This window comes from Zalophus californianus, chromosome 1 (genome assembly GCF_009762305.2).
Source record: "Zalophus californianus isolate mZalCal1 chromosome 1, mZalCal1.pri.v2, whole genome shotgun sequence".
NCBI classification, from domain to species: Eukaryota; Metazoa; Chordata; class Mammalia; order Carnivora; family Otariidae; genus Zalophus; species Zalophus californianus.
In genome coordinates this window covers 98,102,506-98,115,274 of record NC_045595.1, presented here as the reverse complement: position 1 = coordinate 98,115,274, position 12,769 = coordinate 98,102,506, and the positions used below count along the sequence as shown (strand labels likewise).

At 36.1% G+C, this 12,769-nt stretch overlaps 1 protein-coding gene and 1 pseudogene across 4 annotated transcripts in view; one reads left to right on the top strand and one right to left on the bottom strand.

The window, feature by feature from the left end:
• The window catches only part of ATR (ATR serine/threonine kinase), a 94,956-nt gene that overhangs the window by 25,090 nt on the left and 57,097 nt on the right, over window positions 1–12,769 (top strand). For all 4 annotated transcript variants that reach the window (XM_027584272.2, XM_027584273.2, XM_027584271.2 and 1 more), the window contains 5 exons: window positions 1,715–1,807; window positions 3,589–3,719; window positions 5,490–5,633; window positions 8,138–8,231; window positions 9,405–9,530. In XM_027584272.2, the coding sequence (XP_027440073.1) occupies window positions 1,715–1,807; window positions 3,589–3,719; window positions 5,490–5,633; window positions 8,138–8,231; window positions 9,405–9,530 (588 nt within the window). The remainder of the gene's footprint in view (window positions 1–1,714; window positions 1,808–3,588; window positions 3,720–5,489; window positions 5,634–8,137; window positions 8,232–9,404; window positions 9,531–12,769) is intronic.
• Window positions 133–822, bottom strand: LOC113916961 (annotated as a pseudogene).

Sequence of the window (12,769 nt, the reverse complement as noted above, 5' to 3'; positions counted from 1 at the left end):
TATTTGAGAGAAAGAGTGAGTGAGAGAGAGAGGGAGAGAGGGAGAAGCAGGCTCCGCACAGAGCAAGGAGTCCAATGCGGGCCTTGATCCCAGGACCCAAGGATCATGACCCGATCCAAAGGCAGACGCTTAACTGACTGAGCCACCCAGGTGCCCCAGTATCCTTGCCCCTTCCTTGTCCATACATAAATATTTTGAATATTCTTCTTTGCAGAGTACTCACATTCCCATTTTGTAATAATATTAACAACTTAAATGGAACACTTTACTGTATTTTTTTCCCCAAGTTCCAAAAAAGGCTTTATTACATAAAGAGGAGAGGGGTTCAGTCCTTTTTGGCTGCTGCTTTCCTCATGGCTGCCAGGACATTGCTCAGCTCCTTTCTCTTCGTCTTGGCACGGATGTGTGTCCCCATCCTTTCTTTTCTTTTTTTAAATTTTTTTATTGTTATGTTAATCACCATACATTATATCATTAGTTTTTGATGTAGTGTTCCATGATTCATTGTTTGTGCATAACACCCAGTGCTCTACGCAGAATGTGCCCTCTTTAATACCCATCACCAGGCTAACCCATCCCCCCATCCCCCCCCCCATCCTTTTCTTGATGAACTTGAGGGTGTGCTTGTACTTGGAAAACTTGAGCAGCTCCTTTGCATGCTGCCATATGGGGTGAAGCCACACACCTCTCATACCATGTCTGCACAAACTTGATGTGCTTGATGAGGTGCCTGCAGCACTTTCTTTACCTTGGTTTGTTCATGTTCTTAGTCACCTTTTGGCCCTCGTTGAGGCCCATGGCCATAGAGTCATGCAGAGCCATGGCTGCTGCTTCTCAATGGCCCCTGTAGCAAAAGGAGTACTTTACTATTTTCTTAGTGCTTAATGCATGTTATCTTATTTAATCTCTACAACATCTCTGTGCAATAAGTCTTTTCATTTTACAGACTCAGAGGAGTTAAGTCACTTACCCAGCATCACACACTGGGTAGGTCAAAATCGGCTCTTTCCACAGTTTGGCTATTGTGGACATTGCTGCTATAAACATCAGGGTGCACGTACCCCTTCGGATCCCTACATTTGTATCTTTGGGGTAAATACCCAGTAGTGCAATTGCTGGATCGTATGGTAGCTCTATTTTCAACTGTTTGAGGAACCTCCGTACTGTTTTCCAGAGTGGTTGCACCAGCTTGCATTCCCACCAACAGTGTAGGAGGGTTCCCCTTTCTCCGCATCCCCGTCAACATCTGTCGTTTCCTGACTTGTTAATTTTAGCCATTCTGACTGGTGTGAGGTGGTATCTCACTGAGGTTTTGATTTGGATTTCCCTGATGCCAAGAGATGTTGAGCACTTTTTCACGTGTCTCTTGGCCATTTGGATGTCTTCTTTGGAAAAATATCTGTTCATGTCTTTTGCCCATTTCTTGATTGGATCATTTGTTCTTTGGGTGTTGAGTTTAAGAAGTTCTTTATAGATTTTGGATACTAGCCCTTTATCTGATACGTCATTTGCAAATATCTTCTCCCATTCTAGTTTCACTAATTTTTAAAATACTAGATGTGAGAATATATACTTTTAGAGAAAATCCACCAAGTGCTTATTCTAATATCCTAACATGGGTAATATAGAAATGATGTTAGTTAAATGTTGATTTATGAAATTCAATCTGTAAAACTTACATAATATCTGTTTTATGTGGTTTTTTTTTTATTAGGCTGATTATTTGCAACCTAAGTTGTTGGGCATTTTGGCCTTTTTTAACATGCAGTTACTGAGCTCCAGTGTTGGCATTGAAGATAAGAAAATGGTAGGTAGTGATATTAAGTTGCAAAATTCTAGAATTCATATAGAATTTATAGGAGACGTGACTTCTGCTTGTAGCTACAAACATTCAAAGGTAAGAAATAAATATATATAGTTAGCAGACTCCTTATCAAGAACCCTGGCTCTTTTCATACTTTGGTGTTCTGCTTGGCCCTTTCAGGACTAGTCTTTATTGGAGTTTTCCACTATAGTAATCCCTGGGCTCATTTGCATGCAGTTTGGGATGCAAATGTAGCCTCTTCCCTGGAGTACCTTGGTAATTTTGTTTATTTTTGTCATTAATTGTGCATTTTTTCAAAATAAAATATTTATTTAAAAAAAATATTTAAACTATAAGAAATAATCAGACATGATATTCTGAATCCCCCTATCCCTTTATAAGCTTTTGGGAAATCTAAAAAGAGGAATTATATCACTTACAGTTTTTGTTTGTTTGTTCATAAAGCCAGTTTTAACCCAAACTGGCTTAGAAGACTTTATTGGCTTTGTGACTAAAAGTGTAAGAATAATATAGCTTTGGGCATAACTTTATTTTGGACATAGTGTTCACAGAATTCATCTCTTAGCTCAAATGCCCCTGGATTGGCCCTATACATAAGTGCCAGGTGCTGACCCCAAGGGCTTCAGGCTCATGTCCTCATACCATCTAGCTCAGTGGGAAAAAAAGAGACTAGCATCTCTGATGGCTCAACAAAAGTTGCATAATTGAGTTCATTGGTCCACATTGGTATGTTGTGAGTCATGGCCCATGGTGTTTTTGAAAACCAAAAATGTTAGGTTATATAAAGTCAAGTAACTTCAGTATTTGTCAGTTTATATTTAAATGTGTTTGGTACAGTGAAGTTTCATTATGACTGCTGTAACAGTTGGTCACCACTAGAAGTTTCTGTCCATAGATTAGGAGAGAATTTTAGATACTGATTAAATTTCCCTTTTTATTGCTTTCCATATCTGCAGGCAGTAAAATTACAGAAAAAAATCTGAGTAGAAGCTTTTATTTCAGTCTGTACTTGTCTTCTTTTAATAACCTTAAGGAGCCAAGACATGGTACAATATTAAACTCTACTTCCACAGCCAATACTTATTCTGTTGGTGTCCCCTAGTAAATTTAATCCTCCAGACAACTTCTGTTTCATCTCCACGGACTCTTTCTTATCGTTATCCAGAGTGAGAGAATGACCTTCAATCTAAGAAAACTATAGTTTGCATTTTAAACTGTAAAAAGCTTGTATGTTTTGGAACATAGTTAAGGTTGTCTAGAGAGTTTCTTTATCCTTTCATTAGAACCTGGAGCTGTTGATACAAGTCCGATTCTGTGTTCCACAATAAAATGTATACGTAATTTTCTGGGTATGTCATCAGTTTTGTTTTTCTAAATTTGTTTGTTCTACTAAATTCAGAGCATCTTGAAATTAGTACCATTAGGACAAAAATACATGTGCTACATAAGAGTTTGGGATGAATATGAAGAAAAACAGTATTATATTCTTAATAAATTTGAAAATTACTATTCTAGAGCACTGCCAGGACAAAAATAAAAAATTACCTTCACAAGAAAAACACAGACGAGAACTCAGCTTATATTTTTCAAATTCGTAATTCTTACATAAGAATTTAGACAAAACAAACTGACCAACATTTAGTCATTGTGTTGCCAGAGAATAGGTACTACTCTGAGATGTGGGTGGGATCTTGTCCTTAGGGCTCATCTACTCCTGCTGACTTGTTTATAGGCTTTATTTTAAAGCCCTACTTACTTTATAGGCTTTGAACAGTTTGATGTCTTTGATGAAGTTGATGGGACCAAAACATGTCAGTTCTGTGAGGGTGAAGATGATGACCACGCTAAGAACTGGCCTGAGATTCAAGGATGATTTTCCTGAATTGTGTTGCAGGTAATTGACTGCCTAAGTTCATTAGAATTTTTGTGTTTCCCCGTAACATTAACTTGAATTCTTATCTCTTTGAGGGATTCAGGCTGTAAATAATTAAGATGGAAAGGATATTTGTATTGAAAGGGAATATGCTTACTTCTTCAGAGACATACTAGTATGAAATCTTTTAACATACTGGGAAATAAAATAGTATAATGAACCCCTCCATACCTATTTTCCAACCTCAACAGTTACCAGCATTGCTAATCTTACTTAATCTGACCACCTCCACCTATTTTATTGTTAGTTGGAATGTTTTAGAGAAAACCCCAGTATCAAATCATTGCACTTGTAAACCTCAGATTTATCTAATGGATAAGGCATTTAAAAAAATACAACCATCATGAATTATTATATTTAGCAGAATTAATAGGAATTCTTAATATCATCTAAAACTCAGTCCATATTCAGATTTCCCCAATTGTCTCAAAGATTTTTTTCCCCCAAAATGTTGGTTTGTTTGAATCAGAATAAAATAACATGTACATGTCACACATTTGGTTGTTGGCCCCTTAAATATAATCTCTTACAAACAGATTCCGTCCTTAAGACTCTTTCCCACACTTCTTTCAGTCCATTGAGATTTTGGCATGTAGGATTCCTAATTTAATATAATTTTAGTATTACTTCTAACAGACTACTGAATGCAGTTTAAGCTTCTTGAAGGTCCTTTTTTGTTTTATTTGTTTATTATGTATTTTTGTTTTTTTCAGAGGTCTTTTTTATCCTTAGATTGTACTTATTAGAGATGGAGTGTCAGAATAATATGTTTTAAAGTCATGTGAAGTAATTCTTTTCTGTGTACATGTGCCACCTACTTGATACTCATTTAGGTTCAGTTGTTTTGGTTTGTTTAAAATTTTTTTTAAAGGACTTATTTATTTATTTGAGAGAGAGAGAGACAGAGTATGAGCAGCAGGGAGGGCATAAGAGTGACAAGCATTCCCGCTGAACACAGAGCAGGGCTCCATCCCAGGACCTTGAGATCATGACCTGAGCCGAATTCAGACACTTAACCGACTGAGCCACCCAGATGCCACTAGTTTGTTTTAAAATTTTTAGAGGTTGCTTTTTCCCTCTTTAATTTTAAATTCATATAAAACATAAACATTGTCTGAAATTCAAATTTGTGAATCTAGATTTCATTTCTAACTATAAGTATCTATTTTTCTTAATTTTTGTATAATTCTCCCCTTTCTAAAAGTATAAACAAATTGGGGCGCGTGGGTGGCTCAGTCGTTAAGTGTCTGCCTTCGGCTCAGGTCATGATCCCAGGATCTTGGGATCGAGCCCCGCATCGGGCTCCCTGATCGCGGAAAGCCTGCTTCTCCCTCTCCCACTCCCCCTGCTTGTGTTCCCTCTCTCACTGTGTCTCTCTCTCTCTCTCAAATAAATAGATAAAATCTTAAAAAATAAAAATAAAAAAGTATAAACAAATACACACACACACTTATTTTTGTATTAACCTTGCCCCAAAAGGTAGCATATTATAACCTCTGTTTTTTACCTTCCTTTTTTTGACTTAATACATTAGAGAGATCACTCTGCATATAGAGTACTGATCTTTATTCTGTTTTTACAGCTGCCTTGTAACCTTATTATTGTATTGTTTTTTGCCCTTATTATTTGTATGTATGTGTTATTTGTATGTATTGTTGTAGCTAATAACTAACTGATGGGGTTTTACAAATAATAAAAACAATGTGACTTTTAACTTGTTTTTTCACATAGAGCTTGGGATTGTTTTGTTCGTTGCCTGGATCATGCTTATCTTGGTTCCCTTCTCAGTCATGTGATAGTAGCTTTGTTACCTCTCATACACATCCAGCCTGAAGAAACTGCAGCTATATTTCACTACCTCATAATTGAAAACAGGTATTTATTGTAACTGAAATTAATAGTAAAGATAGCAACTTCTTATTACTGTATATTTATGTCTCAAGGTATTGGGATTACTGCTGGCAAGGTGGGATTGTTCACATTCTTTTTAATTTAGGGTGCATCAAACAAAAATAATTGACATGCTTTAAGTCAATATAGATCGAACTGATGTTATTTCAGTTGTGACATTGATCCATTATAATTATATTTAAAACATTCTTAGATCAGCATCTCAAAATTATTTTTCATCAGTTTTGGAAAAAGTGAAGCTAAATTTACCTTTCCTTTTCTCTTTTTTTTTATTTTTATTTATTTATTTGAGAGAGAGCATGAGCAGGGTAAGGGGCAGAGGGAGAAACAGACTCCCTGCTGAGCAGGGAACCCAACGCAGGGCTCAATCCCGGGACTCCAGGATCATGACCAGAGCCAAAGGCAGACGCCCAACGAACTGAGCCACCCAGGCGCCCATTAACCTTTCCTTTCACACTTAAAAGGCAGACAGTTGAATAACATGAGAAAGGTTAGGAGGAATGTTCACCTACTTTCTACAGCTTACCTTAGTTGACACTTTCATTACTTCATTGTATTAGCTTTTTAACCAGCCTCCCTTCCTTTAGGATTTTATCACATTTCTTCATATTGTTCATATTTAAAGCATCTCTTTTATCAGTATTATTATAACATATGGAGATTTTCTGTGATTCTCCCAATTCTGACAGATGAATTTCAAATTGCTTATCTTGACATTCAAGTCTTTCCAAAATTTGGTCACATCTTATTTCTTTAAATCTTTTCTCAAGATTTTCCAAAACAGACTATGCTCTAGCTTACTTGGACGGCTATTGGAAGAACATATGTTACTCCCTTCCATTTTTGTATTTCACACTGGTTGCTTTTTAGCCTGGAATGTGTTTCTATACATTTTAAAATTGTTTCTATGTTTATACTTATTGTTATATGGTAAATATATTGCCTTTGCTGCAGAAAAGTTAGGTTTGAAGTACTACCTATTTATCTACTTACCTACCTATACATATACTCGCTATTCCCATTAATCATTTTCAGTAACTGTCTAAGCAGGGAGAAAGTACAGAAAAAAAGGTTAAAGTAATTTTTTTTTCAGTTAAAATACTTTTATTTTTGATAATTTGAATATGATAGAACAACATAATCACTGATCTAGATCACTTTTTCAAATATTTTTTGTATTATTACGTAAATAGTGTTACCTGTGCTTTTTGTTATATAGCAATTCTCTACCTTTTCATATAAAAAAATTCTTTCATTTAGTGCTAGTTAAAAGATCTTAAACTCCCTGAAGAAATCAGCTTCCTTTATTGTTACATCACCAGTGTCTAGCACATAGTGGCACATGGTAGTTGCTTAATAAATATTTATTGCATGAGTGAATGAAGACTAGAATTTAGAAATTCATTATTGGGACTCAAAGATTAGAGTATTATATTTGAAGCAAATTAAAAATTGTAGCCTCAGTAATAATTATTGATACCTTTTCTCTAAAATTTTTAATGAGAATTTGTGTTTTAAGGTTGAGTTTGGCTATCTCTTGCTGCACTGTGAACTACTCCAAAATCTAGTGTCTTAAAATGACAGCATTTTTATTTACTCATAATTTTGCAATCTGGACTGGGTTCAGTTGGTGGGTTCTTTGGTCACTGGTATGGCTGCTGTCAGCCAGCAGGTAGACTTAGCTGGGTTTCTGTCTCTTTCCATGTAGTCGTGGAGCCTCACTCTTTTCACATAGCCAGTCCCTGTTGGTGGCCTTTCATGGTGACTTAGGACTCTGATGAGCACAAAACCAGAAGCTACCAGATCTTTTTAACACTTACGCTCTAAATTGGCACAGCATTTCCTCTACCACATTCTGTGTGTTAAAGCAAGTCACACATCTCGCCCAAAATGAAGAGGGAGTGACTATACATGCATGCATATACAAAGAAGTATAGTTTTATTTGGGGCCACCAATGTAAATATTGCAACAGCTGATTTCCTTAGATTTGATTATTTGCTATTATTAACCACTAGACATGGTTAGGAAGAATCATTAATCCACTAGCACTTTTTAAAAGAATTTATTTATTTGAGAGATAAAGAGTGGAGGGAGGGGCAGAGAGATGGGGGAGAGAGAAACGCAAGCCGACTTGACACTGAGCACAGAGCCCCATTAAGCTCCATCTTACAACCCTGATGAGATCAGGACCTGAGCTGAAATCAGGAGTTGGACACAACCAACTGAGCCACCTAGCCGTCTCTAGCACTCTTTTTTTTTTTTTAAGATAATTAGTTTTAAAATCTCTACACCCAATGTGGGGCTCAAACTCATCACCCGGAGATGCTCTACCAACTGAGCCCACCAGGCGTCCCTACTAGCACTTTTAAGTGTGAACTAAATTGGTCTTAGTTTCAACCTCTGCCTTATATTTTTTTAGTACTTATACTCTTTGCAAATAATTCTTTTTCTTCCAATTAACTATTAGGGATGCTGTACAAGATTTTCTTCATGAAATATATTTTTTACCTGATCATCCAGAATTTAAAAAGATAAAAGCGGTTCTACAGGAATATAGAAAGGTATTTAATTTTTTATTTATGTCTTAGAAGATCACTGGTACAAAATTGTTCCCAGATTCCAATCTTTGAACAGAGGTTCTTTAGAATCATATCTAGAGGTAATATAGTTCTTTTCTGATAGCTAATTTTGGCAATTAGATAATCCTATCACAAATTATGATTTTTTAGAAGGAAGTTTTAGCATTTAGATAAAGATGTTATTGCATTACAGAAAACAGAGAGCAAAAAATACAGTACTTGTGACTTTACTTCCCAGGTCAATGTGTCCCTACTTATAGTCCCCCAAAGAAGAAACTACCATAGCTTCATGCCCTGAAAAACTGTGGGACAATTCTAGTTATTTTGTGTGAAATTGTCAAATCTTACTGATTCCTGAGCTTTAGAAGGGGAATAACCTGTAGTTCCATCATCTTGAAGTCCAGTGAATTCTCCGAAATTATGAAAGTATTAATGGTGATTCCATAGAATTTTAGGGCAGAAAGTGGGATACCTGATCTTGGGTCAGAATAGGAGAAGTATTTACTATAGACCCCAAGATTGGTTCTGATGTCTTTATTTTCTCTTTTACTGGGTAACTCATAGTCATAAGAAAGTAAGTAATCAAAGTAAAGAATGAATTATTCATTTGTGTAATCTAGGTTTGGTTCAAGGCTATTCAGTCCTTTGTGAGTTAAGGGAAACTTGTATTTCTTACCAGGAAGGATTTCTTTTATATCAGTAGATTCTTTATTTGATCTGAATAAAATTTTTCTCCAGGTCTAAAGATTTTAGAATGAAATCCCTTTCCCAAGAAATACTAAAAATAACATATGCTATATGAATGAAGAGATGGAAATTATTTTCTTAAGATTTTATTTATTTAGTTTTGAGAGAGAGGGGGGAGCATACTCAGGAACGAGCAGGGGGGAGGGGCAGAGGGAGAAGCAGACTCCCCGCTGAGCAGGGAGCCTGATTCAAGACTTGAACCCAGGACCCTAGGATCATGACTTGAGCCGAAGGCAGATGCTTAACCGACTGAGCCAACCAGGTGCCTGGAAATTATTTTTTTAAAGCTGCTTTTAATTGGGATATAGTTTACACTTTAATGGTAGCTCTATAGGGAATCCAGACCTTCTGAAATGGTTTCTGAAATCATTAACTGATAAGGTGTATCTCTCTGTGTTCTTTATATAGGAGACCTCGGAGAGTACAGATCTTCAGACAACTCTTCAATTATCCATGAAAGCAATTCAACATGAAAATGTAGATGTTCGTATTCATGCTCTTACGAGTTTGAAGGAAACTTTGTATAAAAATCAGGTATACTAAGATCCTAAGATATAATTAAAAGGTATAGAAAAGAAAGATGTTTAAAGAAGTTTAAAGTTTAGTTTAAAGAAAAGATGATAGGTTAGCGTATTTGCTTGAGATTCAGTAGGTTCAATGAAAGAAGTAATTTTTATTTTACTGAGATTATCAGACCTGACTTAGAATCACTAATCCATGAGATACTCTTTGAGGCTGAATACCAGAATGTGCAGAGTTTTTTGTTGTTTTGAAGGGCATGATTTGACAGTTATGTTTTAGGTTATTGCATCTTCCTCAGTACGGGTGTATGTGTACAACAGCAGCGGTTCATGTGTCTTTTCATTTTTCCTATAGATATCTATCATATAAAATCTCAGTAATTTTGCCATTTTACAATTTGACTGAATTAACTTTTAGTTTTAATGAAACTAAATTTTTAATTTTACTTTTTCATGATGCCAGTGAACTTCCTTCTTTTCTTTGGCAACATAATGTAGATTAGCTCTAACCTTGATGACAGTGAGAACTGGTGTTTAAAATACTTGATCACTGTAAAGCTATAAAATAGAAAAAAATTATCTGAGGTATTTGTTTTTGCATGTCAAGAACTTATATGATAAGCTGTGAAAGCGTAAAAACCCTCATGAGTTAGGGGTCCTACCACAGGTGAGGAGCCTTGACTCTCCTTAAGTTTTATGCTCTCCTAACTCTGAATCTACATTATTAATCTTACAGCCTCATTCCCTGCCCTCCACTGACTTCAGTGAAACTACTGTGTGCTTACCCTTGCCCCGAACAAACCTCTACCTGGATTTTAGGTAACTTAGAGGGCTTCTAGCATTTTATAGTAATATAGGGATTTATGAATAGCGAAGGATCTTTCCTCTTGGCCTAGAGGTTTCCTAGGTTAGGTTATTTCTAAGCAGATGACATGATTCTGGCTTAATTTAAGGAGACTTTATATTGATCATTACCTCTTAGATATAAATGGCTAAATCTGAGAATTTAAGGAGATTGCTTATATTCTTGGGGAAAAGCCACAGTTGCCCAACTTTGTCACAAAAGAAAAATCACATGTGGTAATACCCTGAGAAGCCTTCCTTCAATGTGAAGTCCCAGTGCTAATAGATTAGCTAGACAGAGTAAGAAGGTAAGTGTACTTGCAGGAGTCTTGAAGGTCAGGTAGAGTCTGAATAAGATCTAATGGCCACAGATTGTTATAGGATATTTTAAAGTAAGGTTTATTCTAGTTTAGAATCAATATATAACTGGATAAATTTACTTTAGGTTAGTAAGAAGAAACTAAAGACAATGGCTTGGAGGTGCCAGGGGAAATAAGAAAAGAAGGGAAGACATCCAGAGACACATGTCTTCCCAGCTGTATCCCCACAGATACTGGCCTAAAACACCTCACAAAAAGAGAGAAGGAAATGTTTTGTTTTTTTTCCAAGTATGACAAGGTAACGTCAGTGTTGAAAGCAATCAGTTAAGTTCTAGAATAGCATTGTCCAAAAGAATTTTCGGTGAAGATGGAAATGTTCTGTACGTGCACTGTCCAATCATAACTGCTAGCCACATGTGGCTCTCTTGAGCACTTAAAATGTGTGATTAAAGAACTAGATATTTAATTTTATTTAATTTTGTTTAATTTAAATTAAATAGCTTCGTGTGGATAGTGGCTATGATAATGGACATTGCAGCTCTAGAATATGGCTGAACCTATAGCAATATGAGAGCAAGAAACTGATGTAAGAAGGGTTAGAAGTCAAAGAGTCTTTGTAGTGAATGCTGGGAGAGTCTATGAAAGAACAAATGCAAAAGATACTCTTTTAAAAAGTTCAGATCTTAACCAGAGGGAGAGGAAAAGATACTTCATGAGTACGTTGAAAGGAGGTGTTTTAAATAATTAGACCTAAAGTTGTGGTATAACTGGCTAAAGAAATAATTGGGTATAATGTAGTGACAAAGTAAACTCTAAAAGACAGTTAATAAGATGATGCTACTGTAGCCTTAGACACTTGACTGTTTTGATGGACTGACCCTGCAAAAGCCCTTTCTAATGGGGAGCCCCCAGAGGGTTGTTGACGTTAAAGAAATGACAGTTTATACTCCTTACTTTTAAGGAGGAATCTGCATTTTTGAAGGGTAAAAATGACACCTAAGGTCAGTGGATAGCAGGAAGTTTTTATTTCTGTGTCAGAAAAATGAGGCTATTGATCAAACTGAGCAACCATATAATCTCTTTCTGAAAATTGATACTACTCATGTCAAGGTGAATGTCTATGGTAAAATCCCAGTAGGACATGGTGTTTGTATTGAGGCCAAAATAAACTTTGCTGCTAATGCAGAATTCCAGTAAAAAGACATATTTGCTAATGATTACAAATCCAAGAATGAGCCCATTGAAAATAAAGCTGCTAGAGACCTCCAAGTTATACTAGGATAATGTTGGAAGCCTAAATCTGAATCTCTACATACCCTCCAAAGCATAAAGAGCAACAAGGAGAGCAAGTAAATTCACATATAACTCATACCTTCAGCATAACTGTGAGACTGCGAATACTATGAACTTCAGATTACCTATAAGCAGTGGAGCTATCTGGAGCTCATGTCACAGGTTTATGTTAAGAGCAGTTAGATTCTGAGAAGGCTATATGAAAAAGAAGAGAGTGGAGTGGAGGAACCAAGGATAATGAAGCAAAGATAAAATCACCAACAAAGATGGTCCCACTCAAAAAGTAGGTCCAGGATGTGGCACATCAGAGCTCTGGCTACAAGGAAGGTACTTTAAAGTGTGCAGATCCTAAGGTTGTAGTCTCTGAAAATCATTATGTCTGGGGAGAACTGAAAGAACAGGATGATGGGGACATTCTTTGGAGACTTAATTGTAAACAGAAAGAAGAAAGTAAGAGAGTTAAGGTTCCTGTAGAAATAAAAAGAAATCTACAAGATCACAGATGTGCCAGATTCCCCCCCTACTCTCCTTCCCCAAAAGCTACTTATGAAAAAAACTGTATTTCACTAGGCTGACAGAAGAGAGTATTCATGAAATAGGAATCTTGTAAGCCACTATAAAACCCTTACTGTTACTGCATACGGCTATTATAGAGGGTCTACGGTATAAATAAAAAAAGATATTCTATACATAGAAGGTTTTTGTAAGACAAAAAAAAATGAAATCTTTTGGTTGATATCAGTTCCTCCCTCAATGCTAAACATTAAGCAGAAGAAAACCAGACTTAGCACTACAG